The sequence below is a fragment of the Vicia villosa genome, linkage group LG4 (assembly GCF_029867415.1).
Source record: "Vicia villosa cultivar HV-30 ecotype Madison, WI linkage group LG4, Vvil1.0, whole genome shotgun sequence".
Taxonomy (NCBI): Eukaryota; Viridiplantae; Streptophyta; class Magnoliopsida; order Fabales; family Fabaceae; genus Vicia; species Vicia villosa.
Genome location: NC_081183.1, coordinates 181,756,912 through 181,781,580, shown reverse-complemented (window position 1 = coordinate 181,781,580; position 24,669 = coordinate 181,756,912). Strand labels below are relative to the sequence as shown.

The window sequence follows — 24,669 nt, the reverse complement described above, 5'->3', positions numbered from 1 at the left end:
ATAACAGGACAAATTAATGTTCAAATTTAAGTAACTTTTTAAAATTTTAATACTTAAATAAAATTATAGTAAAATTATAAAGTATCTAAAATAATATTTTATTTAAAAATCAGTTGTAATAAATTTATATTAAAAGTTTTTAAAAGATTATTTGTAAATTTTTAAAATAAAAATATATAATATCACATATCATTTTCAAAAAGTTATAGAAAAACAAACCACACCTCTTTGATTGCATTAAGTGAACTTTAATACCTCTCTTGTAAGAAGAATAGAGTCAAACAACTTTGATAAAGTTCCAGCTAATATTTATTTCTTTATTTCTTTTTATGATAGATAATCTGTATAAATTACAGTACATTTTATTTTGTTTTTATTATTTTTTGTACATAGAATGTGTATAAATTACATTTTATTTTCTTTTTTCTTTTTTGACCACTATTAATTAATTTCTTATTTGTTTATCACAATTTTTATATATATATATATATATATATATATATATATATATATATATATATATATATATATATATATATATATATATATATATATATATATATATATATATATATATATATATATATATATATATATATATATATATATATATATATATATATATATATATAAGCAATTGTAAACAATAATAGTTTGCATACTTACTCATTATCATAATCAGAAAAATATATCATGGTTAGTAAACATATAAATTAGTAGTTCACTTGTTTAGTTTTTTTTTTTTAATTCAACTAATATATCCATCTTGCAGGAGTTATTTGTAATTGGCCTTTTGATAATTTCAATTGTGTTTTGTAATTCATGGATTGGATTTGGTGAGAATAGCTTTGATGTACTTAAATATGGTGCTAAAGGAGATGGCACCTCTGATGATACACAGGTATATCTACAATACTTAAACAAATAATATCATGTATCAAATTCAAATTTTTTTAACCTATGTTTTAGTATCTTATCTAAATTAATCTTAATACATTATTTTTTTTCTAAAGGCTTTTGTGAATGCATGGAAAGATTTATGTGGTGCAAATGAAGGGACTCCAACCCTTATTGTACCAGCTAAATATACATTTTTTGTGCGTCAAGCAAGATTCAAAGGTCCTTGTAAATCTCAAAATCTTCATATTCAGGTTAAAAATTTATTATTATTATTATACTTAACTTTTCACAAAATAAATTGTATATGAATTAAATGCATTATTAACTAATTTGATATTGACAATTAATGTAGATTAATGGAAATATAGTAGCACCTCACAGAAATGCATGGGGACCATGTTCACAAAGATGGCTTTATTTTCTTGATGTGCATGGTATGAAAATTGATGGATCAGGAGTGATCGATGGTAGGGGTGAAGATTGGTGGAAAGATGTAATGACATAACAAACACATTTATTGGATATTTAGAATAAAATTATAAATTATTATTTACTAAATCCCTAATTACATATAATTTAGTACATACACAAATAATCTAACAATACATTATGATTTAAAATTTGCAGGTTAGTGGAAACCTTTGTCCGGGGTTACGGCCTCCTACGGTTAGAAAACTCAACATTTTAAGATTGTCAAAAAAATTTGTTCTTTCATTTTTGTTTTCAAAGAATATATGACACGTAACTCACGAAATTGGAATCCCCTGGTCATGATTTTGTCACATTTACTATGTTAAGATGTTATAAATCATTTGATCTCGATCGCATGGCTTAGAAAAAACACATTTGATCTTAGAATTCATGTGTTTGTGATGCGTTTACGCTGATCATTTGATTTCAATCTTGAATGTGTGAATACAACATGAAATGTGGGTCCCCAATGTTCAAGTGTTCAAGTGTCCCAATGTTCAAGTGTTCAAGTGACTTTGCGACTTTTTATCATTTGAATTGTAATTCTAACAAAAAAAATTATGCATATTGTTGAATGTGCAGGCTTTACTATTTGAAAAATGTGACAACCTTCAGTTAAGTGGACTCGCTCATTTAAATGGACCAGGATTTCATATATATGTAGTCCATAGTCAAGATGTAACAATTTCACATATTAACATAAGTTCGCCAGTAAATAGTCACAATACAGATGGAATTGATATCTCAAATTCAATTCGAGTTAATGTTCACGACTCCACAATACAAAGCGGTAAATATATTATATATTATACAATAATTTAAATAATTATTTTAGGATTATCATTGTTGATTACTCATGAATTTTACTATATAGGTGATGATTGCATTGCTATTAAAGGTGGATCGCAATTTATCATTGTTACTCAACTTACATGTGGACCTTCTACTCATGGCATTAGGTATGTCAAAATATTCTAAAAAAATTAAAAAAAAAAACTAAATAACTATACAATTGGCATGTCTTATATTTTGATGCAGTGTGGGGAGTTTAGGGGGCGGTGGATCTGAGGAATTTGCAGAAAGTATAAACGTCAAGAATTGCACTTTTAATGGAGCTGTTAGTGCAGTAAAAATCAAGACATGGCCAGTAATACTACAAATTTTATTGAAAATAAAAATGTTTATATAAAATATTTTATATACTTATATTTGAATCTTAAATTTAATTAAAAAAAAAAATCTATTTATTTTTTAAGGGTGGAAAAGGGTACGTCAAATCTATTGTTTTTGATCATATCATAGTCAATGAAGTAGACAGTCCTATATACCTTGATCAACATTACATGAAAACTCCAGAAAAGGTTAATATTCTTTCTCACTTGCCTCGTATTGATTTTGTTCATGAATTATTGATAGTATTAGTAAGATGCATCTTTCTTTCTCCTTTTTTTTTTTTTGTGCAGGAAAATGCACTTAAAGTGAGTAATGTAACAATCAGTAATGTTTATGGAACATTTACTAGCGAAGAACCTATTGTGCTTGATTGTGCCAAGATAGGGTGTGACAATATTACCGTGCAAAATATCAAGATTACCGCAGTTGATCCAAAGAAGCCAAGTAAAACAATATGCAATAATGTTAATGGGACAACAGATGATAATGTTTCACCTCCTTTACACTGTGTAAAAACGTAAATTAGTTTGTGACGAATTAGATAGAAGTTTAAGTACTTCATGTGTTATGAATAAGACAAATATTACAAGGAAATTAAGTGGAATTTGAACCCAATGCTAGTAGGGTTTCAAATTCAATTTTGATCAATAAAACTATCAATATCATTCATTTTAGGCAAAATACATTTTTTAGTCTCGTATATTATCTTGGAGTACATTTTAGTCCCTTAACTTAAAAAATGTTCATATTGCTTTCTTAACTCTTCAAAATGTACCATGTTGATCCTTTTCATTAAGTGGTTCGGCTTTGTGTTGTGATTCCACTTCTTATTTCGACGTCATTTAGGGAAATAGAAGATTTTGGGGGAAGTGGGAAGAGGATGTGGCAACCAAGGTTTGGAAGAAGGCAAAGAATTTTGGAGTAGACGCAAAGACGAAAATAGTACGTATATAGTTAAAATCATAGGATTGGAGAAACGAGGTCAAGAAGAGCGTAGAATGAAGGAAGACAAGTCAAAGGGTGTTAAATGAATATTCTTTCTTATAACATTATGGGGTGTTGTAACTCTATCAAGAGAAAGTGCATCTAACAATTGATCACTAAAGGAATGGTGGATCTGTTTGTTACAAGAAACTAAGATGCGAAGTATAGAGGAATCGTGTGTGTTCTCAATGTTGGAAAACTAGAACATGGAATGGATGGCTAAATAGCATATTGGAAGCTCTAAGGTCTCATTTTAATGTGGAAAGCATGTACTTTTGAGGTTAAGTTCAATTCCGTATGTGAAGGTTGTGTGGGGATTCAATTGGAATGGAAGGGTACATCATACTATATTGTAAATAATTACTCTTCCTGCTACTTGCTAATAGAAAAGTTTCATATCACTGTCCAATTTGGATCAGGGTTAATCAAACCAATTACGATCTTAAACCTTTTAGGGTTTTCACTTGTTTGTTTGAAAACCGTGAGTTGTTTTTGTGGTGGAACCTTTTAGGGTTTTCACTTGTTTGTTTGAGAACCGTGAGTTGTTTTTGTGGTGGACGAGTGTTAGAATAAAGCCCAGGTGTGAGGTAAGAGGGTTTTTATGTTTAAATAAAAGCTCAAATTGTTGAAAGCTGGGTTGAGATCTTGGAACTGTGAGGTTTTCGGGAAAGTGGATTTAGGAGTAGAAGAGGCTATCAAGGACATGAGTGCTCTGGATTAATATGTGGAAAATGATACGGAGCAAAACTCTTCTAGGTTTTTATTTTAGGATGGAAGAGATTGTGAATGCATGTTCCTACTTGGATGACAATTTATTTAGAGAATTATAGTCTTGTAGAAAAAATCTCAAGTAAATATCAAATGTTTGCTCGGAGGTTTTTACAAAATAGGCTTCCAACTAGATTTGAATTAGAAATGTGATGGGTATTAAATTGTAGCCATAACTTAATATATTCGTTGTATATTGGTATTGAAGAAACTTCTTTGCACCCATTTTTTGTTGTCCTATAGCAGAAGAAGCGTGGCAGACGAGTTTGAGTTGGACTGGTTTTCACATGAGGTTTGGTTGTGATTCAGTGGTGCATCATTTGAAGGAGTTTCAACATCTTTGAAGGTAATGGTCAAGAAGAATTTGCAACTCGTGTTCTCCTTATAGGTGGTTATTTGTACCGAAAGATTATTTTTGGAATAATTTTTAACGTAAAATGGGGCGAAACTCAAAAACGAATGAATTATGTGTGTGGGGTGCGAACCGGAAATATATTTCTGATTTTCAGGAACATTTTTGAAATTTCGCGTGGTGCACTGGAAAAACATGGGATGAAATAAGAAATTCCCTTAAAAGATGTGACAGGTTTTAATTAAGTGGCCTCACTCATTTAAACGGACCAAGATTTCATATATATGTAGTCCACAGTCAAGATGTAACAATCTCACATGTTAACATAAGTTCGTCAGCAGATAGCCACAACACGGATGGAAATGATCTTTCAAACTCCGTTCGAGGTAATGTTCACAACTCTACAATACAAAGTGGTAAATATATTATGTATTTAACATGAACCCTCATTTAACCAAGTGCTTGGGCTCTAGTGGGAAATGAGCTTCCACTAAGGACGAATCGTTCGGGTACTACCCGAGTTCGATTATTGGTGGAAATAAGGCTTGGTCAGTGAGTTGTCCCTCGAAACCAGATTAGTCGGTTCACTATGTGGATCGGAACTGGTTGGCTAAACCACAAAAAAAAAAAAAAATTAACCCTCATTCTTAAACTATCATTTTCACAAACTAAGTTGGTTAACTAAGATTGATCTCTAACTAAAATAGTCATAAATCAGAGATTGTTTTTGTTGCCAAACTCCAGTTTGTTAGAATGTTGTTTCTTTTAAATTATTTTAGGATTCCAATATCTAGTTATACATGAATTTTACTTTACTATATAGGTGATGATTGCATTACTATTAAAGGTGGCTCACAATTCATCAATATCACTCGAGTTACTTGTGGACCTACTAAGACTCATGGCATTAGGTATGTCAAAGTATATATAAAGCTTTGTTCAAAATTTAGAATGATTGTTGCTGATAAGCTAGGGGTACTGCCATACCTTATATTTTGATGCAGTCTGGGAAGTCTAGGGGGTGGTGAAGCTGAGGAATTTGTTGAACATATAAACGTCAGGAATTGCACTTTCAATGGAGCTGGTGATGCAGCAAGAATCAAAACATGGCCAGTAATGTTACAAAATTGAAAAATAAAATAATCATATAACAAGATTTTATATATTTTTATTTGAATCTTAAATTTAATCAACAAAAAACTCTATTTTTTAAGGGTGGAAGAGGATACGTCAAATTTATCATTTTCGATCACATCATAGTCAACAAAGTAAACAACCCAATAAACATTGATCAACATTATATGAGAACTCCAGAAAAGGTTAATATTCTTTCTCACTTGCCTCATTGATTTTGTTCATGGAATATGGATAGTATCGGTAAGAAGCATTGTTGTTGCAGAAAGAGGCCCTTAAAGTGAGTGATATAACAATTAGTAATATTCATGGAACATGCAGTGGTGATAAAGATATTGTGTTAGATTGTGCCAAGATAGGGTGCGACAATATTAACTTGAGACAAATCAAAATTACCTCGGTTGATTCAAACAAGCCAAGTAAAACAATATACAATAATGTTAAAAGGGAAAACAATTGCTAATGTTTCACCTTCTTTACACTGTGTACAAACGTAAAGCAGTTTGTGATTTTTTGTATTTCATTGTAACTAACTCTGTAGAAGTTTACTCTCATAGAACTTGAGTTAACTTCCTCGAGCAGCTATGCATACTTTGTATTTTAGATTATAGTAAAAAGGTTTTGTAATTTTTGAGTTTTTACCTTGGGTTCAAAACTCTGTACAACTACTTATCTCAAAACTTGTTTTCAAAATGAAATCCAAATTTAAAGTACTTCATGGTCTCAATGACAGAAAAAGTTGTTTCTATTTTCTGACCTTTGTTTTTCATTTGTAAAAGGATAGTCACCAACCGAGGACAACATCCATGTTTTGACATCAGTAGAAGACACTATTAATTTTCAGCAAATGAACACAGAATCTTTGAGGTTCTAATCAATTTTCAATTACCAAAAGTCTCTACAAGAGCACAGACCATTCTTGAAATGGTGAAATCGATTGCGGTCCCGGACAATGATCTCTCGATTATAAACCTTAGATATAAACTTAGTAGCAGAGTGACAATCTTCACAAACACGCAAGTTCTTCACAAGCCTAATGGATGTTCCAGGGGGAGTGTTCAAAAGAGCAAAAGCTATGGCAAGCTTCTCACTATGTCTATGCAAAGCATCTTCTTTATCTTCATCATCGATGTCAAGCAACACTTGAGATGTTGTAGGAACATACCCTGCCCTTTTGATTTCCCTTCCCATCTCATCCACCATTTCATATATCTCCTTATACTGATCATGAGACTTATCACCGGCAACAAACTCATGCATTTCATTGTTTACCTCAATCATGGTACTCCCTGGAACCTTCTTCATCCCTCTCATATCCATTATCTCCCTCACCTTAGTCTTCTTCTCCCATTGTCGCAATTTTGCATAAATGTTCGACAGTAAAACGTAATTAGACTCGTGCATCGGCTCCTTTTTTATTAGCTCTTCGGAGATACTCTCTCCAAGCTTGAGTTCTCCACTTGCATGACAAGCAGTGATTATGGTTCTCCATATGATTTGGTTTGGTTCAAAAGGCATCTTTTGAACAAACTCAAATGCTTCTTTAACAAATCCCCCTCTACAAAACAAATCCACCATGCATCCATAGTGTTCTATCTTTGGCACAATGTTGAAATTCCTTTCCATTGATTTGAAATAAGCTCTTCCTCTGTCAACAAGCCCCGAGTGACTACAAGCAGAGAGCACGCCAATGAAAGCAACATCGTCAGGTGTTATTCCATTTTCAACCATTTTGTCAAATAGAGAAACAGCATCTAAACCACGACCGTGCATCGCATAACCAGCTATTACTGAAGTCCATGAAACTATGGTGCGTGACTCCATTTGTCCGAACAGTTTGGTGGCTTTATCAACATCGCCACACTTTGCAAACATGTCTATCAGTGCGTTACAGAGTTCCACAGACTTTGGAATGTTTTTCCTCTCAATGTATGATTCCAGCCATTTTCCAAGCTCAAGTGCTCCCAAATCAGCACATGCAGACAAAACAGAAACCATTGTGATCTCATCAGGGCAAACACCCATGACCTGCATGAAGAAACATGAATTGCATGAGTAAGATAATGTTTGACAAACAGCTCAGAACATATTAGTTCTTGTCAAGCTCTTTCTACATATCAATAGTAAAACAAGAGACTTGTGCATACTTACATACATTTGCTAACTTAACGGGAATTTTCATGATAACTTCAACAACAAAATTACTCATTTCAAAGCACTTATCTAATCTTATTTGAAAATGAGCTCACCTGCATTTCCCTAAACAAACCAATAGCACATGCAGACCGCCCCAAACGCACAAACCCACCAATCATAGCACTCCACGTCACCAAATCCGTCTTAGGACAATCATCAAACACCTTCTCCGCAAACTCAACCCCTTCTTCCCCCTCACAACAACAATACATATGAATCATTGTATTCACAACATGAAGATCATCTTCAAACCCAAACTTCACCACCTCCCCATGAACCAACTTCCCCAATCTCAAACTCCCAACACCAGCACAACCCTTAAGAACAAACGGAAACGTGAATTTATTAGGCGACACACCGTAGCGTCGCATGGTTCTGTAGAATTCCAGCGCCTTTGATTTAGAATGATGGGTTTGAGTTTGAGCGTAGGCTCTGATAACGGTGTTGAAGAGGAATGCATCGTAGGAGGGAGATGGGGTTTGGTGAGATGGGAATAGGAATGAGGAAGCGTAGTGAATGGCGTTGATGTTGGAGGAAGATGAAGCGAATTTGGTGAGGACTAATGGATTGTTTTGGAGGCCAGTTTTGATGATGAAGGTTTGGATTTGAGTTAGTTTTGGGAATGTGTTGCAGTGGGATTGAAGAAGTGTTAAGCAGGTTTGTTCTAAAAGTCTTGTTTTTGGAGTGTTTGGGGGAAGTTGGAGGGTTATGGTTGTTGAGAAAAACTTGGATTTTATCATGGAGATTTGGTTTGCCTAGATTTGACCGTGCAATGTACTACTATTATGTATTGTACTCTTATAGTTGCACTCTAATAAGAGATTGTTTAAGAAAATTTCTTCACCCACCTCCTAACCTTCTTGCCCACCCCTGGTGAATTTACCAGAATACCCCTTGTTTCGGAAGTTCATTTTCGAAACTGTACTTTTTTTCTTAAAAAAGGTGTTTTCGGAAATGTATCTCCGAAAACGTGTTTTTTTTAATATAAAATATTGATTTCGGAGATGCATCTCCGAAATAAAGTTACTTTTCAGAAAATGTGGTGTTTCGGAAGTTCATCTCCGAACGCACCCCCCTTGGAGAATTCGGAAATGAACCTCCGAAAATATGTCTGGACAGAATAAAATGAAAAACAACAACAATTCGCTTTATTTAATCGGGTGAAGATTACAACGATAATATTACATAAAATTAAAGTTACATATTGTTGAACACGGGTAGGTGGGGATGAGAGAGTGGTGGGGAGAAAAAAAGGCTTCCAAATTTCAAAAGGTTTTTTTATTCTTTTAATAAAAATACGTACTACTGTAAGTAACAAATGACGGAGGAGGTGTAACCGGGGCCGGAACATATGACGGAGGAGGTGGATGTCCGGAGGAAGAAGAACCGGAGGTACGTCCACCGCGAGACAAAGGAGCCAATCAATGTAAGCTATAGTTTATCATTATCATCAGGGGACGTCATTACAAAAAATTGGGAAAAAATCTTATTATTTTTAATCTTGATTTTTTAGAAATGACGTCCCCAGATGATAATGATAAACTATAGCTTACATTGATTGGCTCCTTTGTCTCGCGGTGGACGTACCTCCGGTTCTTCTTCCTCCAAACATCCACCTCCTCCGTCATATGTTCCGACCCCGGTTACCACTTCCAAAAACTAACATGATAAATCCAATACAAAAACATTGTGCGATACAATCCGAAATCAGAACAAAACAAAACAAAACACGTCAAACAAAACAAAAACATGTTATTCTGCCCGACAAGCATTACAAAATACACATCAAACAAAATAAAAACACGTTATTCTTCCCGACGAGCGAACTCCTCCGAATGAAGATAATTATACCAATCCTCATCCCACTCAGTATCAGAACCATCAGCGTTGATCACGCCTGAAGGCTGAGCCTGCACGTCCGAGCCATGGACCCCCAGGGGACGAGAAGTAGAACCAGTCAAAAGCTTCTTCTTCTCCTTCACCTCCTTCACCTCCTTCACCTCCTTCACCTCTTTCACCTCCTTCTTTGAAGAACTCTTTCTTCCCTTAGCGCCCTCTTTAGAAGACGCAGTCCTGCGTGCTGGTTGGTTGCCTGACATGTTCCTGTAAACAATTGAAAACGATTAATATGCATAGACAAAATAAAAAACAAAAAAATTTGAACTTCTGATACATTTCGGAAGTTCATTTCCGAAAACTAGGATGGAGGTGTTTTCGGAAATGAACTTCCGAAACACCCCTGCGATGGAGTTTTCTGCAACTTCTATGACAGACCCCTAAACCAAACTTCAAACCAAATCAAAATGCTTCTAAACAACCTAAATACTACTAACAACCTAACCATATATCATTTATGCAATTAAAACCCTAAATAACATGCATTTCAATAATAGATCTAAAAATTTCAAAACTTACAAAGTGTTAGGATTGAGGGCTTTTGAATGTTGTTTAGCAGTGTGATTGGAGCCTTGATGCAGCTTTGGAATTCTGTTTGCACAAATTTTCGCCTTTGCCACTTTTTGTTTTGATTTAGGGTAAATGATTGGGGGAGGGGGAGTGTTTTGATAAATCTGCAGAAATCGCAGTATTTCGGAAATGAACTTCCGAAATAAGTCAATTTTTTCAAAAAAAAGACGCTTTCGGAAATGAACTTCCGAAGCAGGGGTATTTTGGAATTTTCGCTGGGGGTGACCCCCATAGGGAGGTGGCCAAAGAAATTTTCTTGTTTAAACATGTTTTTATTGTGCTACTAGTACTTTTTCCTTTGTTTTACTTGAAATATTTTAGGTTTTGTATGGAGAAAGTGTACGTTATATGGGAGAAACATGAGAATCTAGCTCATGTAAATTTGTGTTTAGATCATCTTGTCAAACACATTTTTGCATAAAACTCGAGTTAATAGCTACCAACTTTTAACTTGTGAAAACTACTAACACTAGTTTCATCATTAGGAATGACCTCACAAAAATAGTTAAAAAATGTGAAATTTTATTAAAGTATAACTAATTAAATCTAAATTAAAATTTAACATCCATCAAACTGGAGTAGATGCAATTCAGTCCCTACTTAACGCAAGAGTAGAAGAAAATCTCAAATGTAGTGATTTTGTGAAAACATCGGTAATTTGGTTGACATAATTAATTGATTGCAGATAGAAGACTTTGCTTTGAATTTTATCAAGAATAGATGGCAATCCATCTCTATATATTATTGGAAAATTGGATTGGTGGCTATGTGTATGGCGTGTTGGTTGTCACAGTATATGGAGACAGGATTAGCATATGGAATGTGGGGATCTTTGAGTAGATAGAGGAGTCATTGAGCTTTGCAACATGTGTTGGCTAGGGCTCTATACTCGACCATTGATGATGACCTAGAGACAACTACAAATGTACACGCCAACTATATTATATTGCACAACAAGCAACACTAAAACAAAAGTAAACTAAATTGCGAAAGTGTACTTCCGAATTTATTTCATAAGCATATATTTGGATTTTTTTGACAAAAATGATGGTGTAACTCATTTATGTATGAATTTAGTGTAAATGGATATAGAGTGAATTTGAAAGTGCATTTCTGAAATAAATTTTAGAAAAAAATAGAATAAGTCTCACATTTTTAACACAAAAGGAATGATATTATAAACAAAAGAGGGAATACAAGAACACAAGGGGGGCCAAACCAAAACTCCTTAATGAAGAAGTCTAAGTCTATGGGTATCTTCCTTGTCAAGCAAGAATTCCTTAAAAATATCTGAAATAACATGAGTAAACCAAGTAAACTTTCTAAGTCTAAGGCCTAAACTAGCCAGGAAATCGGCATAAAAGTTGGCTTCACGATAAATATGAGTGATTATGAAATCAATAGTAAGCGTGAAAGACTGACACTGAAGCCGACGAGACTTGATATTCCATGGCACTAAGTTGGAGTTAGAGAAAACATTAACAACAAGAATGCATTTTGATTCCAGCCAAATCTTCTACCAACCAAAATGTCTAGCTTTCTCAATAGCCACCATAACGGCACAAAACTCCGCAAAATCCGCTTTCCCTTCCTCCAAAAAATTACAAAAGCTGCCAAGATGATCACCCTTGTGATCTCTAAAAATACCCCCACAAGAGCTGAGCGAGGGGGGAACCCGTGGCCACCCCATCAATATTTCCTTTTATCCATCTCACCGGTGGAGGGGACCATAAAACATCAATTGAGCGAATAGATCGAGAAGGATTTATAGTAATATCAAATCTTTTTAACAAAGTGAAATTTCCCAGGGAGGAAGTAGAGGATTTTTTAGTATTATTTCCAATAATCTTGACAATCCTACTGATATTACTAATACAGATTTTCCAAACATGTTTAGACGTGAAAATAATGTGTCCGAAAATACATTTCTAAATTCTAAAAAAACTTTTTTTTTCACCACTTTAGGTGGGACAAGCAATTCTCTTTTTTTAATATCTCAAATTCTCTAAAATCCAAAGTGAAATTTAGAACATTCTTTCAAGTTTCAACACTTTTGTAAAAAAATAAAATAAAATCTTCCAATAACAAAAAAGAAAAATTTCTTTCAACCAAAGACAACCTGTCTTAACTTAAGAGAGTTATTAGTTCGGTGTCAGTTATTAAATTTTGTTTGTTTTGGTGGTTAAAGGATCATCCACGTCACTCCTCACCTTCTCTTTCTTTCTCCCAAACTCTTGTCATGAATACATTGCATTCAGTCATTGAAGAAAACAAACCAAGCAATGCAATCAAAATTTTCACTAAACAACCAAAACGCAAAAACAATGAGAAGAATCTGGAACCTTCTCTCCCATAACAACCCTAACAAACTCTTCCAATCCGCATTTTCAATCCCAACCAACTTCCGCGTCACTCCGTTTCGTTCTTACTCCGATCCATCACGCATTCCCAAGCAAAATCGTCCAGGTTCATCTCTATTCAATTCAATTACCGTTCAATTCAACATTTACAAATTCTCGAAATTCAGTTTTACTTTATTCAATTATGAAAATTGCCGCGTTTTGTTTGTTCAGGACCGCTTGTGCAGTACAAAAATCTCGTTGATCAAGGGAAGTTGCAGCATGATCCTTACCAGGAAGCTGTTGCTACTGAGCTTCAGAATTTGTTAGCTAGGTTGGAGAATTATGAGAGGGAAATGGAAGAGTATCATGTAAATTTTTTGATTGGATTTCTTCATTTCTTTGTGGCTTTTTGGATTGTGTTTGAATTGAATTGGTGCTTGTGTGGTTTGTAATAGGTTAATTTATCGAATTGGGAGAAGAGTAGGGAGAACGAGCGGCAAAGGATTCTCATAGAGGAAGTTGAGAAGCAGCAGAATGAGGAGGATTGGTGGAAGCGGTTGAATAATAAAATCACTGAAAGATGGACCGCTGGGTAAATTTTGAAATTTGAAGTGATTTTTATTCAACTAGATGCTTGAAGTTCAATATTTTGAGTCAGTTTTAAGTGATTTCGATTCAACTAGATGCTTAAACTTGTATATTTTCCACTGATTATGAGCATTTTTCAAGTGAAAATAGTGTTTTTGTATTCGGCTTGTGTTTCCTTGATGCGAATTCAGCTTGCATATTTTGAGTCAATTTCAAGCGATTTTAATTCAATTAGATGCTTAAACTTGTATATTTCGAGTCAAATTTAAATAATTTCGATTTAACTAGATACTTAAACTTGTATATTTTTCAATAATCATAAGCATTTTTCTAGTGAAAGTACTGTTTTTGAATTCGGCTAGTATTTCCTTTGATGCGAATTCGGCTTGCATATTTTGAGTCAATTTCAAGTGATTTTGATTCAACTAGATGCTTAAACTTGTATATCTTTTGTTGATTATGCTAATTTTTGAAGTGGAAATAGTGTATTTGAATCCGGCTTGTGTTGTGTGTTTATTTGTTTGTTAATGATGCAGGAAAAGACCCGAGAATGTGGAGTCAGGGGTAGGAAAATGGGTATCATATCTTAAACGTGAGAAGAAGCTGGATTCACTAGTTGGTCGCCGCCCAAATGCTCCTCCAGCTCCCAAAGGACTTTACATTTATGGCAATGTGGGCAGTGGTATTTACCTTCTTTTATTTTTTGTGTGGGTATATTATCTTCTCCATCTTTAAGATTGTTAAAATTACATTGTTCTTTCCTTTAATTTTAAAAATAGGACTCCCCTCAATTAGAAGATAAATGGGTTACTCTTCATTTCATTTAATGAAGACAAGTTTCTTAGGGACCTTTTTGTCTTTATCTTAGTCTCAACATTTTTGGCATCTTGTATTGAACCTCTGTTATTGAGACTTAAGGAAATGAAATGAAGGTTTTTGATGAAGTCTCAAAGCTAATAGTAGGAGTCTTTAAAACTTCATTCTGTATTGTTGAGTAATAAAATCAACAAGACTTTCAAAATTACTGAGAATTGTGAAAAGAAAAATGTCAGATAATTTATTCATAGTTGCCCACCAGTCACCCCTCCTAATAGGAGACGTGTTCATGTTAAAATGAATAAAATATCACACGTATCATTTCTTAGGGAAGAGAGGTGCAATTTTTATAATTAGAGGGAAGAACAATATAGTTTAAGCAGCTCTCAAGGTAGAGGTGCATAATTTAATCTTTTCTTTTTCAACTGATGTTTATGTTTACTTAAAATGGCTTGATTGAATTTCTAGTTATTGTATTGCTTAAAGTTTCTCGCTGTTTCATTTATGTCACTTGTCATAGTCGACATTATTTATTACCTTGTTTCTCATTTTAGCCTTACTTTTCCAGTTTCTTTACTAATGATTTGCTCGCATTTTTAATGCTGAAGGGAAGACAATGCTGATGGACATGTTTTATAGTGCCACTGAAGGAATAGTTAAGCATCGGAGAAGGTATCACTTTCATGAGGTGGGTCTAACTACGTTTTTGGGCATAACCTGAATTCTTGTGGTCATGAGGATATAAATGTCATCGCTGTTATATTCTGGTTTATATGTAAAAAAATTCTATAGCAAGACTGTTAATCAATGTTGTGAACATAATGCTGAAATGGATAGACTTAATACTTTTTCCATTCATTTGCAGGCCATGCTTAGAATTAATGAGCATATGCACAAGATATGGAAGAAACAAATGGAAGAGAAGCCTTTGCAGTCAGGCATTGCTGGTTGGATTATGAATCTTCCCTTTGACACTAAAGCTAAAGAGTGGCTGGCTGCAGAAGAAAAATACAAGCAAGAGGTGCAAATGAAAAACATTCTTCCAGCTGTAGCAGATAAATTTTTTCTGGATCGAGATGGGGACAAAAAGGGAGCTAACATTTTGTGCTTTGATGAGATACAGGTTAGGGAAAATTATTACAATGAGTTATAATGTATTCCCCACATTTGTATACTAAATTTTAGATTTCCACATCCTTATTCGTCAATGCTGATTCAACACTTGAGGAATACTCTCTTATTTATTAATCTGTTTGTGTTTCCAGTGAAAACTGGGTGCATCCTCCTTCCCACTGGAGCAGTTTTTCTTGATTAATTTCAAAGGATTTTATAGAAGTGTGCATTTTGTGTAGTTTTCCACTTTGCTGGTCTATTTTATAGTATATGTTATTTCATCAGGTTTTTTGGTTAGAAATATAGTCCCTACCCATATCTTTGCTTCAGTTCCAGATCATAACTATCTGGTGGAAACCCAATGTTGAACACCTCTGTTCTAAGTTTCTGTTGCATCTGTTTTTGTCCATCCTTGTCTTATTGTTAACATGATTGTTGAGCTTCCTCTTTATCATATCATTTTTTTCTTCATACTTTGACCTGTAAATTGCAATAATGATTGTGTCTTAATATTGACGCTCTTTATTTCAGACTGTTGATGTATTTGCTATTGTGGCTTTATCTGGAATTCTAAGCAGATTGCTGAGTAGTGGAACTATAATTGTGGCTACAAGTAATCGAGCACCAAAGGACTTGAATGAGGTGTGTTCTTTATTAGTCAATCTTTTTACTTAATGTGTTACCATTTTCCCTTTTTATTCAATTTTGTTACTGGGGGTTGATAAACTATTAGACTTATTATTATGGTAGTTATGGGCAGCCATGTTTTTATTACTTGTTAGTTATGTTATTTATTTTTAGGAACAAATAGAAAAAGGAAATGAGAAAGTGGTTACAGGATAGTTATTGAGTCGTTATGGGAGGGATAGACCAAACTCTCTAATTCTTGGGAGGGAGAGACCAAGACTCTCAAATTTCTTGGATAGGAATTGTCTCGTAACAGTAGTTTATATCTTTCGTTAGTTTATGTGTGAATTGTGGATTCTCTTTAGTGTGTGTGATTAAGTTTTGTCGTAAATGTAAATGTATTTTTCCATCAATAAAAATCAGTTTCGGCAATGCCAGTTTCTAACATAAACACTCTGAGGACATCCAGGATGATTTTTTGGGGGATCTAGATTTTAGACCAATTGGAAAAGGGCCTAATATTTGTTTTTTGATATTTTCTTCAAAAATGTCTCTTTTCTTTTGTGTGCAGGCTGGTATGGTACGAGAAATCTTCCAAACCCTTGTCTCCAATTTGGAAGAACATTGTGATAAGGTGTTGGTTGGCAGTGAAATTGACTACCGTCGTTTTATAGCACAGAGATCAGTAAACCGGGTGAGAATTAATCTATCATTTTCATCACACTTATCATTACCACAGAAATATGTCTATGTGGACTTGTGATGTTAGTATACTTCTCTGGTAGAATTTTTTGTCAGCCATAGTAACGATGGAATTATAGCCAATAATAATCTGATCTACTTTTCCTCAAAAAAAAAAAATTAAGATATGCATCTCTAGCAATTTTATTTGCAGTTTTGCCTGGTCGTTGATTTTTTTTATACACACAAATGTGATGTGATGTCAGTAGATTTCATAGTTATAGAGTAATTTTTATGTTTAATCAGTCATATTAGTAGAGAAATATCCAATAATAATTTGAATATTTTTCGAAGCTAATTATTTTTTATGATATGCATCTCTAGGAGTTGTATTTGACTATATTGTGGTCATTGATTTCTTAGATAAATCATTTACCATATATAGTTACTGAAGTTATTAAAAGTAAAATTTAAAAAGTGATAGTTTGGTACAGATGGTGAAAATGAGTGCATTGACAATTTAGGGGGAATCATCAATAGTCAGGGTTTTTAGCTCTTGGTTTTGTATTACCTATCAAGGGAAAAGCAAAAGCTTCATCTCTGATGGTGAAAATGTGTGCATTGGCATTTAGGGACACGTGGAATGATCCAATATCGATAATGGTTCGTCAATAAATTCATGTCATTGTGTATATACCCTAATTGATGTACCCCCATTTCATATTGACTTCGATATTGGTTGGCTTTTGGTTTTCTTTAGGGTGTGTAAACATGAGCCGAGATGGTTGATTAACCCTAAAAGAAAACGTGTGGCTCTTTTAGTTAGGTAGGTACATGTACATCAATAGAAAAAGTGATCTTTAGTAGTTTGCTTTACATCAACAGTTCAGTAAAACAAAACAACACATAAATAACTTTTTCCAATTTACGAAATACCAGTTCAATGTAAACGTGGCTTCTTTGTCAATTACAAAGCTATGATGCTGCCAACGTTACAAATATTGTGCAGCCAATATGCTTCTACTCAACAATATAATCATAGCATGGAAACTGGAAAGTTCCCAAGTTTGACATCATCAAGCCCTATCCGTAACCAATGTTGGACTTGGGATTTTCCCAATACAACCCAACAATATTGGACTTGGTGCATAGATATAAATAGCGGGTGGCCTATGGTCTGAACAATAGACCCTGGTACCATATTAGAGTTCAAGTTTGTCCTAACTCATCATACAAAACTAGCTTGTAAGGTGAGAGGTGTCACTCTACATAAACTATTTACACAAGCTCTATCCATAAAGGAATGCGGGACTTGGGATTTTCCTAATACAAAAAGTCAACTACATGTTTCTATCCATGCAGTGTATTCTGATAGTTGTGATAACTCGCGTCCTATTATGCTTTATAGAATTTGAACATATAGGAATTTAAGTTGGTATAGATATGCAGGCGCACTATTTATGGCCTATTGAAAGGGAAACCACCAATGAATTTGAGAAAAAGTGGCTCAATGCAACAGGCCAATCTGGAGGAAAAATAATCTCTACCGCCATCTCAGTGATGTTTGGAAGGTAATAGGTTTCCCATTTATATTTAATGCTGTCAAACAAGGATGCTTAATAAACATGTATCATATAATTTTTTTGTGACAGGACTCTGGAGGTTCCTGAAAGCTGCGAGGGAGTTGCCCGTTTTACATTTGACTATCTATGTGGTCGTCCGGTATGTTCTTTCTCTTTGTTCGGCTGCTGCTTAAAGTATTTACTCCTAGAAAATATAGTTACAAACATATCGTTTGGCCGGGGGGAAATGAATGGGAGGGAATTATGACAAGCAAAATTCCTCTTCAGTCAATTTTTATTCCCCTACAACATTGGGGAATTTGGAGGGGAAAGAAGATGAATTGATTTTTTTTTGATATGTTGAATAAAATATCCTTTTATAAACTCTATTCTTCTCATCAACCAGACACCGAAATGCTATCTATTTTTTCTAGCCACCGCCGCCACTGTCCGACCAAGGTTCTGTCTCCACTCTTATTGATTAGGCTTTTGTACCAAATTAATCATACATATTTTATAACTCAATCATACTTAGGAAGTCTTCATTCTTTCTCTCTCCTTCTTTTGTGTAAGCCCCATAACTTCAACAGTTGGAAACAAATTGAGTTCTAAGTTTGATTTTGATAAAGTTAAGCCAGTGTTATTAAACTTGAATTGGTGAGTCCCTAGTCAAACAAGTGGGTCACTGGTCGAGCCGCATCAATGATTGGTGTTTTATTTGCAAAATATTATACTATAGATATTAGATATCCTATATATAATTTATTTATCGTAACAAAAATGGACTCATGCCTTAGTATGATGGTAAAAGTAACGAAATATAATTATTGGGTTGCCAGGACGTAAGCTCTCTCTCTCTCACTAACTGTTTTGATTTTCAGTTGGGTGCAGCGGATTATATTGCAGTAGCTGACAACTATCACACCGTTTTCATATCTGATATTCCAGTGATGAGTATGCGCATTCGTGACAAGGTATTAATTGAAAAAGGTTAAGTTGGCCTCAGATGTGTTTATAACTGTTTAATGTATTTTAAGAAAACAAATTGTGGATTAAAACTTTCTTTCTTGCTCTGCTTCTATATTTCCCAAATTATTCCCCAATTTCAATGCTTGTAATTTGTATGCATCAGCCTAAACATTACAATTTAATACACTTCTCTTTTTAAATTTCCCTACCTTATTTTGAGCCAAAAAACATTTTCTACTTTTTAGGCACGGAGATTTATCACTCTTATTGATGAGTTATACAATCATCATTCTTGTCTATGTTGCTTGGCATCCTCTTCAATCGATGAATTATTTCAAGGAACCGAGGAGGGCACACTTTTTGACTTGGAGAGGTAATTTTGTCTGTTTGAGATTTATGATACATTTTGTCTATTTGTATGAGATTTATGATGCATTTTGGATTACAAAGTTCAAATGCTTTGGATCTGCTGAAGTAGTGCTGTCATAATTGTATTTACCTTTTTTGTCACTTAATTGTCAATATATAATCAAGTTATTGATGCTTGTTGCGTTGTAGCTGAGAATAGGTGGTTTCAAATTGGAAATATTTACACTAAATTCCTAATTCTAGATTGTTTGTTGATGTTGTTGCTTGACAAACCTATTTAAAGAAAAATTATTGTAAAAACTTATCATAGATATTTGTTTCCTCAACCAACCATGTTAGACCTAGATAGACAAAGACAGGACTTGGAAGGTGTAATCTCCAAGAACATCAAACAGATAGAGATGTTTAGACTGGACAGAGTTGTTATCAAGATGGAACTCTGTTAAGATCAGTTATAAAGTAGGGGAAAATGTATAAAGAGAGGATTCAGAAACATTGTTAGGAGAATGAGTCTTTGATAAGTATAAAACAAAAACATTTATTAAACTTTACACAAAGAGCGCACAAACTCACAATTCTGGTAGGTGAACTTTCCTACCAGTCTTAGAGTTAGAGACATTTGCATTAACTGCACTCTATTTTGAGGCTGTAGAATGCAGATCTTCTCTTTTATAGCTGCAAGAGTGTAGACTGTAGAATGCAGATCTTCTCTTTTATTGGTGAACTTTCCTACCAGTCTTATAGTCATTTGCATTAACTGCGCTCTATTTTGAGGCTGTAGAGTGTAAATATTTTCTCTTTGATAAAACCAACTGGTGTATTATAACAGAAAATGGGGAAGAATCCCCTTTGATAACAAACAACGGCAGTACTTCGAGGGTCTTCCTACCTCTCAATGTCAAAAGGCCTTATTCCTCCCCAAGGGCAAGATAATCCCCTTTCTAATCCTCCTATCTATTTATAGGAAGCATGCCATATTTTGCCTAACTACCTCTCAACAAAACTACTAACTACCCATTAACTAACTAACCAAATATTTAACTAATAAGTAACAACTTCTTAACTAACATATTGTCCTGCAATGAATGAAATGATTTAGTAATATGGCGATAGGGCTATGTATCCTGCTTTGTTAAGATAGGATAGCCATTCCTCTTCATCGGTGTTTTCCGTACCGATGGTATTGACTATTTGTTGAACAGGTTGAAGAAAACCTCCACTGTAGAAAGTTTCATGAATTGGGAGAACTACCTCAATCCCAGGGATAGCTTTTGATGATGTTGGAAAGAATCCAACTCCTGTTCTGTCCTTGTTGTTGGTAGGAATATTAATGTGCCCCCAACCACTGGTAGTGCCATCCTTTACAACTTGGATTGCATCTTTGTATGAAGAGATAGACGCTGCTTTCTCCTTTCCTTTTTCCTTATCCAAGGAAAGTGCTTGGAATTTAGTTCCAACAACTTCTTTTGGTTCTATGTCGGAGAATGATGACAGGTTGCTGACGATCAGAGCTCGTTCCCCACATACGGTTACCAATTTGTCATTTCTTATGAACTTCAGTTTCTGATGAAGTGTTGAAGTAATTACCCCAGCCTCATGAATCCATGGGCGACCTAGCAAACAACTGTATTGTGCTGGAATGTCCATAACCTGGAAAGTGATTTTGAACGTCTGAGGTCCAATAGTTATGGGAAGATCCACTTCTCCAAAAACTGACTTCCTCGCCAACTTCTTAACTAACAACTTCTCCACCGCATGCAATGAAATGATTGCTACACAATTGTCCTGCCATATTACTAAATTCAAACCTGTTATTTTCTTATTTATCAGTGTGTACTTGAGCCACAGTTTGGGCTTGTTTCCTGCATGATCCAGAAGCTGGCCCGTATTTGGAGTTTGGGCTCTATTTGAACAGGGTTAATCTCCTTGCTCACTCATTCAATAATAACTGATACACTATTCATGATTCATTCTTCAATTAACAATTTCTGTCTCTTCTACATTCTGTTGCATTTTTGCTCCCTCTAGGGATTCACAGACAGACCACACATTATTTTTGCCATTATGTAGCATAAATGTGATACTTGGCAAGAAGGGAGTTTGTTTGTTCACACTGTACCAGAGATCCATGTTAAGTTACTGCTTTTATTTTATGAAGTTAGGTTGCGTAGAGGCCAAGATGATTGTAAAATTGATTTTACTGATTGAGTTAAGATGTTGGAGACCATGTACCCTGATTTAAAAGATACACCTCCGGTGTGTTTCCAAACATGGCATATAATCTAGGCAGACTTAAAATAAGGAAATTATTAAATTCCTTGTAAAATAGATCTTTTCTTGACAATTTGTGGTTATAATTAGTAGTTTGCATATGTTCTGTTCTTTGGGTCTGACATTCTTTTTATTGGAAGATGATTCTCTTAATGATGTATTAACCAACACTAGCTGTCAGATTTGCTTTTGATTGAAATTTAGCTGTCCTAATTAAATGATGCATTGGTAACTGAACCTTCTCACTCTTGTGGTTTCAGTTTCCAGTTTGAAACAGAAGCTGAAGGCAGTAAACTTCGCCGTGATGTCTTAGCAGAAGGCAACGTGGGTTCAGGGGGTACTCCTGTTGGAATCACATCCATACTATCTGGTCAGGAAGAGATGTTTACTTTTCAGAGAGCTGTGAGTAATGATGTTCCTGTATTTCTTTTTCCTCACTGCAAATTTCCTTGATTTATTTCCCAATCCCATACATGTTTCCTACTTGCTGGTGAGTTTAACATATACTAGATTCTCATATTTAATGATAAAGGGTGCTAAGTATATAATAATTTGTTGGACTTTCCGCCTTAATTGCGGTCTGCCCCTAGTCGCCTTAATTGCGGCACTTTGCCTTGCCTCATTGCAGCCTCCAACACCTTCATTGTGTTGGCTTTGAAGGGGTGGATTTAGTCCCACATTGCTTAGAGATATGGTCTATGTTGTGTTTTTATAAGTGGGGGCAATCCTCACCTTACAAGCCAATTTTGTAGGGATGAGTTAGGCTCTATGAAGCACAGACTCCGACACGGACACCGGGACACGACACGACACGGACACTCCGACACCGATAATGTTGAAAACATAGGACACCGACACCGCTATATATAAGCTAATATTTGAGTTTCATTTATCCATATATTGATCAAAATTAATGTCTGAAATTCTTTATTGATAACATTGTTTCAATACATGTCTAACTCTTTTAGATGTGTGCGAGATTTGTCCAAAAAATATATAAATATGTGTTGAAGCAAAGAAATAAAACAAATTTTTGTTTGAAATATTTGTCTTAGTTGTCGGAAATATGTGGTATGAGTGTCATACGAGTGTCGGACACTGATTAAAAGAGTGTCAAAGCAAAGAAAAAACTATTTTTTTAGGGGACACTTGTCTGACTTTTCCGACACTTGTTTGACTTTTCCGACACGTGTCGTACGGGTGTCATACAAGTGTCGGACACCGACGCGTGTCGGACACCGCGACACGCCTACTCCTAGAGGTGTCCGTGCTTCATAGGTTAGGCTCAACCCAAATTCTGAGATGGTATCAGAGTCTATCCTAGATCCATTGTTGGGCTTCCCGCACAGGTGGGGGGGTGTGTTGGACTTTCCGCCTTAATTGCGGTCTGCCCCTAGTCGCCTTAATTGCGGTCTCACATTGCTGTGTTGTGTCACCTTTATCTTTATTTGGTTTCTATTAGAAAGAAATCAAAGACCCATAAGAGATGTAGTTAAAACTTAAAACAAAGGACGATAAAATTTATCCATATCACAGACAACAGACTTGTACAATGGGAAGCCTAATTTGCATGGAATGGTGAGCTAAACCTTTTGTAGTTGCAAGAGTACCTTTAATGCATGGTCTTCCTACTTTCAGAGTTGCTAAAGAGCCATCTTCTAAGAGTATGTTTCACCAGATTTGACATGTCATATTATTGACTATCTACTGTGTCAAGTTTCTGGTAGAGTAATGATACTTTGACAGACTCTTTTTTGGCCTCAAAAAACTTCTGGAGGACTGCGACGTTATCCAGAGGCTCGGTTAAGTGTATGTAAACTGTAAAGGATTTGTGAGGATAAAATCTGTGCGACTATCATTGCTATATTAGAATATATGCAGCTGATTAATTTCTGTTGTAATTTATCTTGTAAATTTTGGGTCCTAAATTCTTTATATTGCTCAGTGAGCTTTGACAGATCAACTAAGAGGCAATTATTAACATTGGTTTTTCTCTGTAGATCTCACGCCTGATTGAAATGCAAACTCCATTATACTTGGATGGAGTCAGTGATTTCCATCCTTATTTTCAGAGGCATCATAAAAAAAGTCAAATAAATTGTGACAACTTACTGTCTGAGTCATCGTCAATTTGAAAGTAAGTATTTGTATTATATGACAATTATTTTCTAACACCAAATTGACTTTTCTACACTACGTGGATATCCGAGCAATAGTTGACTTACTATCAGCAATAAGCACAAGTGATCAAGTTAGTGTTAGTATTATTATTAATATTGAATAGTGATTGTTTATTTCCGTACAGCTATTTTAAATAATGCAGCAATGCAGGATAAATTGTTGTCATGTTAAAGTTCTTAATGTACAAATGCTGAAAGATTCAATCTTATCTAAGTAGTTGTTAGCTGCTATGATTGATCAAGTTAAAGAATAATTTGTTGCTTGTCAAATTGGTGTGTAATTGGCAGATATATAGTTAAGAAAAAAAAGGGATTAATGAATTGTTAATGGAAAAGAAAACAAGTGATGCCGAGCAACCATATTGTTGTATCACATAATAGGAAATTGTTCCAATATACTTTTTGTATTGGTTTCCATTTTATGCTCATTTTGGCGATTAGCCAATATTGTGGTGAGTTGGACAATCAAAGAGGAAGCTAATTTCAAAACAGACTTGAGATTATGGTTCTTTACCGTGACAATTATCAATAAGATTTTATTGTCAAATAAGAGATTTATAAAACTTAAATATGCAAGTGCAGTTCTCAGGGGCTTTGATAAAAGGAAATGATTGAGCGGAAAGAATTGAAGGATTTTAATTAGGAAGATTTTAGAGATTATTTTTAACACCGAAAATTCCTTAATTTAGGAAATTCCAAATTTGTAC

General features: G+C 34.6%; 3 protein-coding genes across 6 annotated transcripts; 2 read left to right on the top strand and 1 right to left on the bottom strand.

Annotated features, from left to right (window-relative positions):
• The first annotated feature begins 639 nt into the window (after positions 1-639).
• On the top strand, positions 640-3,246 carry LOC131596265 (probable polygalacturonase At3g15720). Its single transcript, XM_058868873.1, has 10 exons — positions 640-696; positions 773-901; positions 1,014-1,151; positions 1,253-1,393; positions 1,528-1,566; positions 1,954-2,161; positions 2,246-2,330; positions 2,410-2,518; positions 2,628-2,732; positions 2,835-3,246. Exons 1-10 carry the CDS (start codon positions 694-696, stop codon positions 3,063-3,065), a joined length of 1,188 nt encoding a protein of 395 aa, XP_058724856.1. The 5' UTR covers positions 640-693; the 3' UTR covers positions 3,066-3,246.
• On the bottom strand, positions 3,214-8,742 carry LOC131596264 (pentatricopeptide repeat-containing protein At4g21065-like). Of its 3 annotated transcripts, XR_009282194.1 has the most exons (4): positions 8,032-8,742; positions 6,540-7,810; positions 5,636-5,729; positions 3,214-5,049 (listed from the first exon to the last, which is right to left on the bottom strand). XR_009282194.1 is itself a non-coding variant. In XM_058868872.1 (2 exons), the coding sequence occupies exons 1-2, from the start codon at positions 8,716-8,718 to the stop codon at positions 6,668-6,670; spliced, it is 1,830 nt and encodes a 609-aa protein (XP_058724855.1). In that variant the 5' UTR covers positions 8,719-8,742; the 3' UTR covers positions 6,512-6,667. The 3 variants fall into 3 exon arrangements, 1 of the variants encoding a protein (XP_058724855.1); XR_009282193.1 differs by having other exon boundaries at positions 3,214-5,729; XM_058868872.1 differs by lacking the exons at positions 3,214-5,049; positions 5,636-5,729 and having other exon boundaries at positions 6,512-7,810.
• A 3,886-nt stretch (positions 8,743-12,628) lies between these two features.
• LOC131596263 (uncharacterized) lies at positions 12,629-24,455 on the top strand. Of its 2 annotated transcripts, XM_058868871.1 has the most exons (15): positions 12,629-12,910; positions 13,018-13,154; positions 13,242-13,378; positions 13,911-14,056; positions 14,799-14,878; positions 15,056-15,313; positions 15,835-15,945; positions 16,502-16,624; positions 18,061-18,182; positions 18,264-18,333; positions 19,055-19,147; positions 19,388-19,515; positions 22,043-22,184; positions 23,783-23,919; positions 24,088-24,455. In XM_058868871.1, the coding sequence occupies exons 1-14, from the start codon at positions 12,727-12,729 to the stop codon at positions 23,915-23,917; spliced, it is 1,866 nt and encodes a 621-aa protein (XP_058724854.1). In that variant the 5' UTR covers positions 12,629-12,726; the 3' UTR covers positions 23,918-23,919; positions 24,088-24,455. The 2 variants fall into 2 exon arrangements, with proteins under 2 accessions (XP_058724854.1, XP_058724853.1); XM_058868870.1 differs by having other exon boundaries at positions 23,783-24,455.
• Positions 24,456-24,669: the final 214 nt, after the last annotated feature.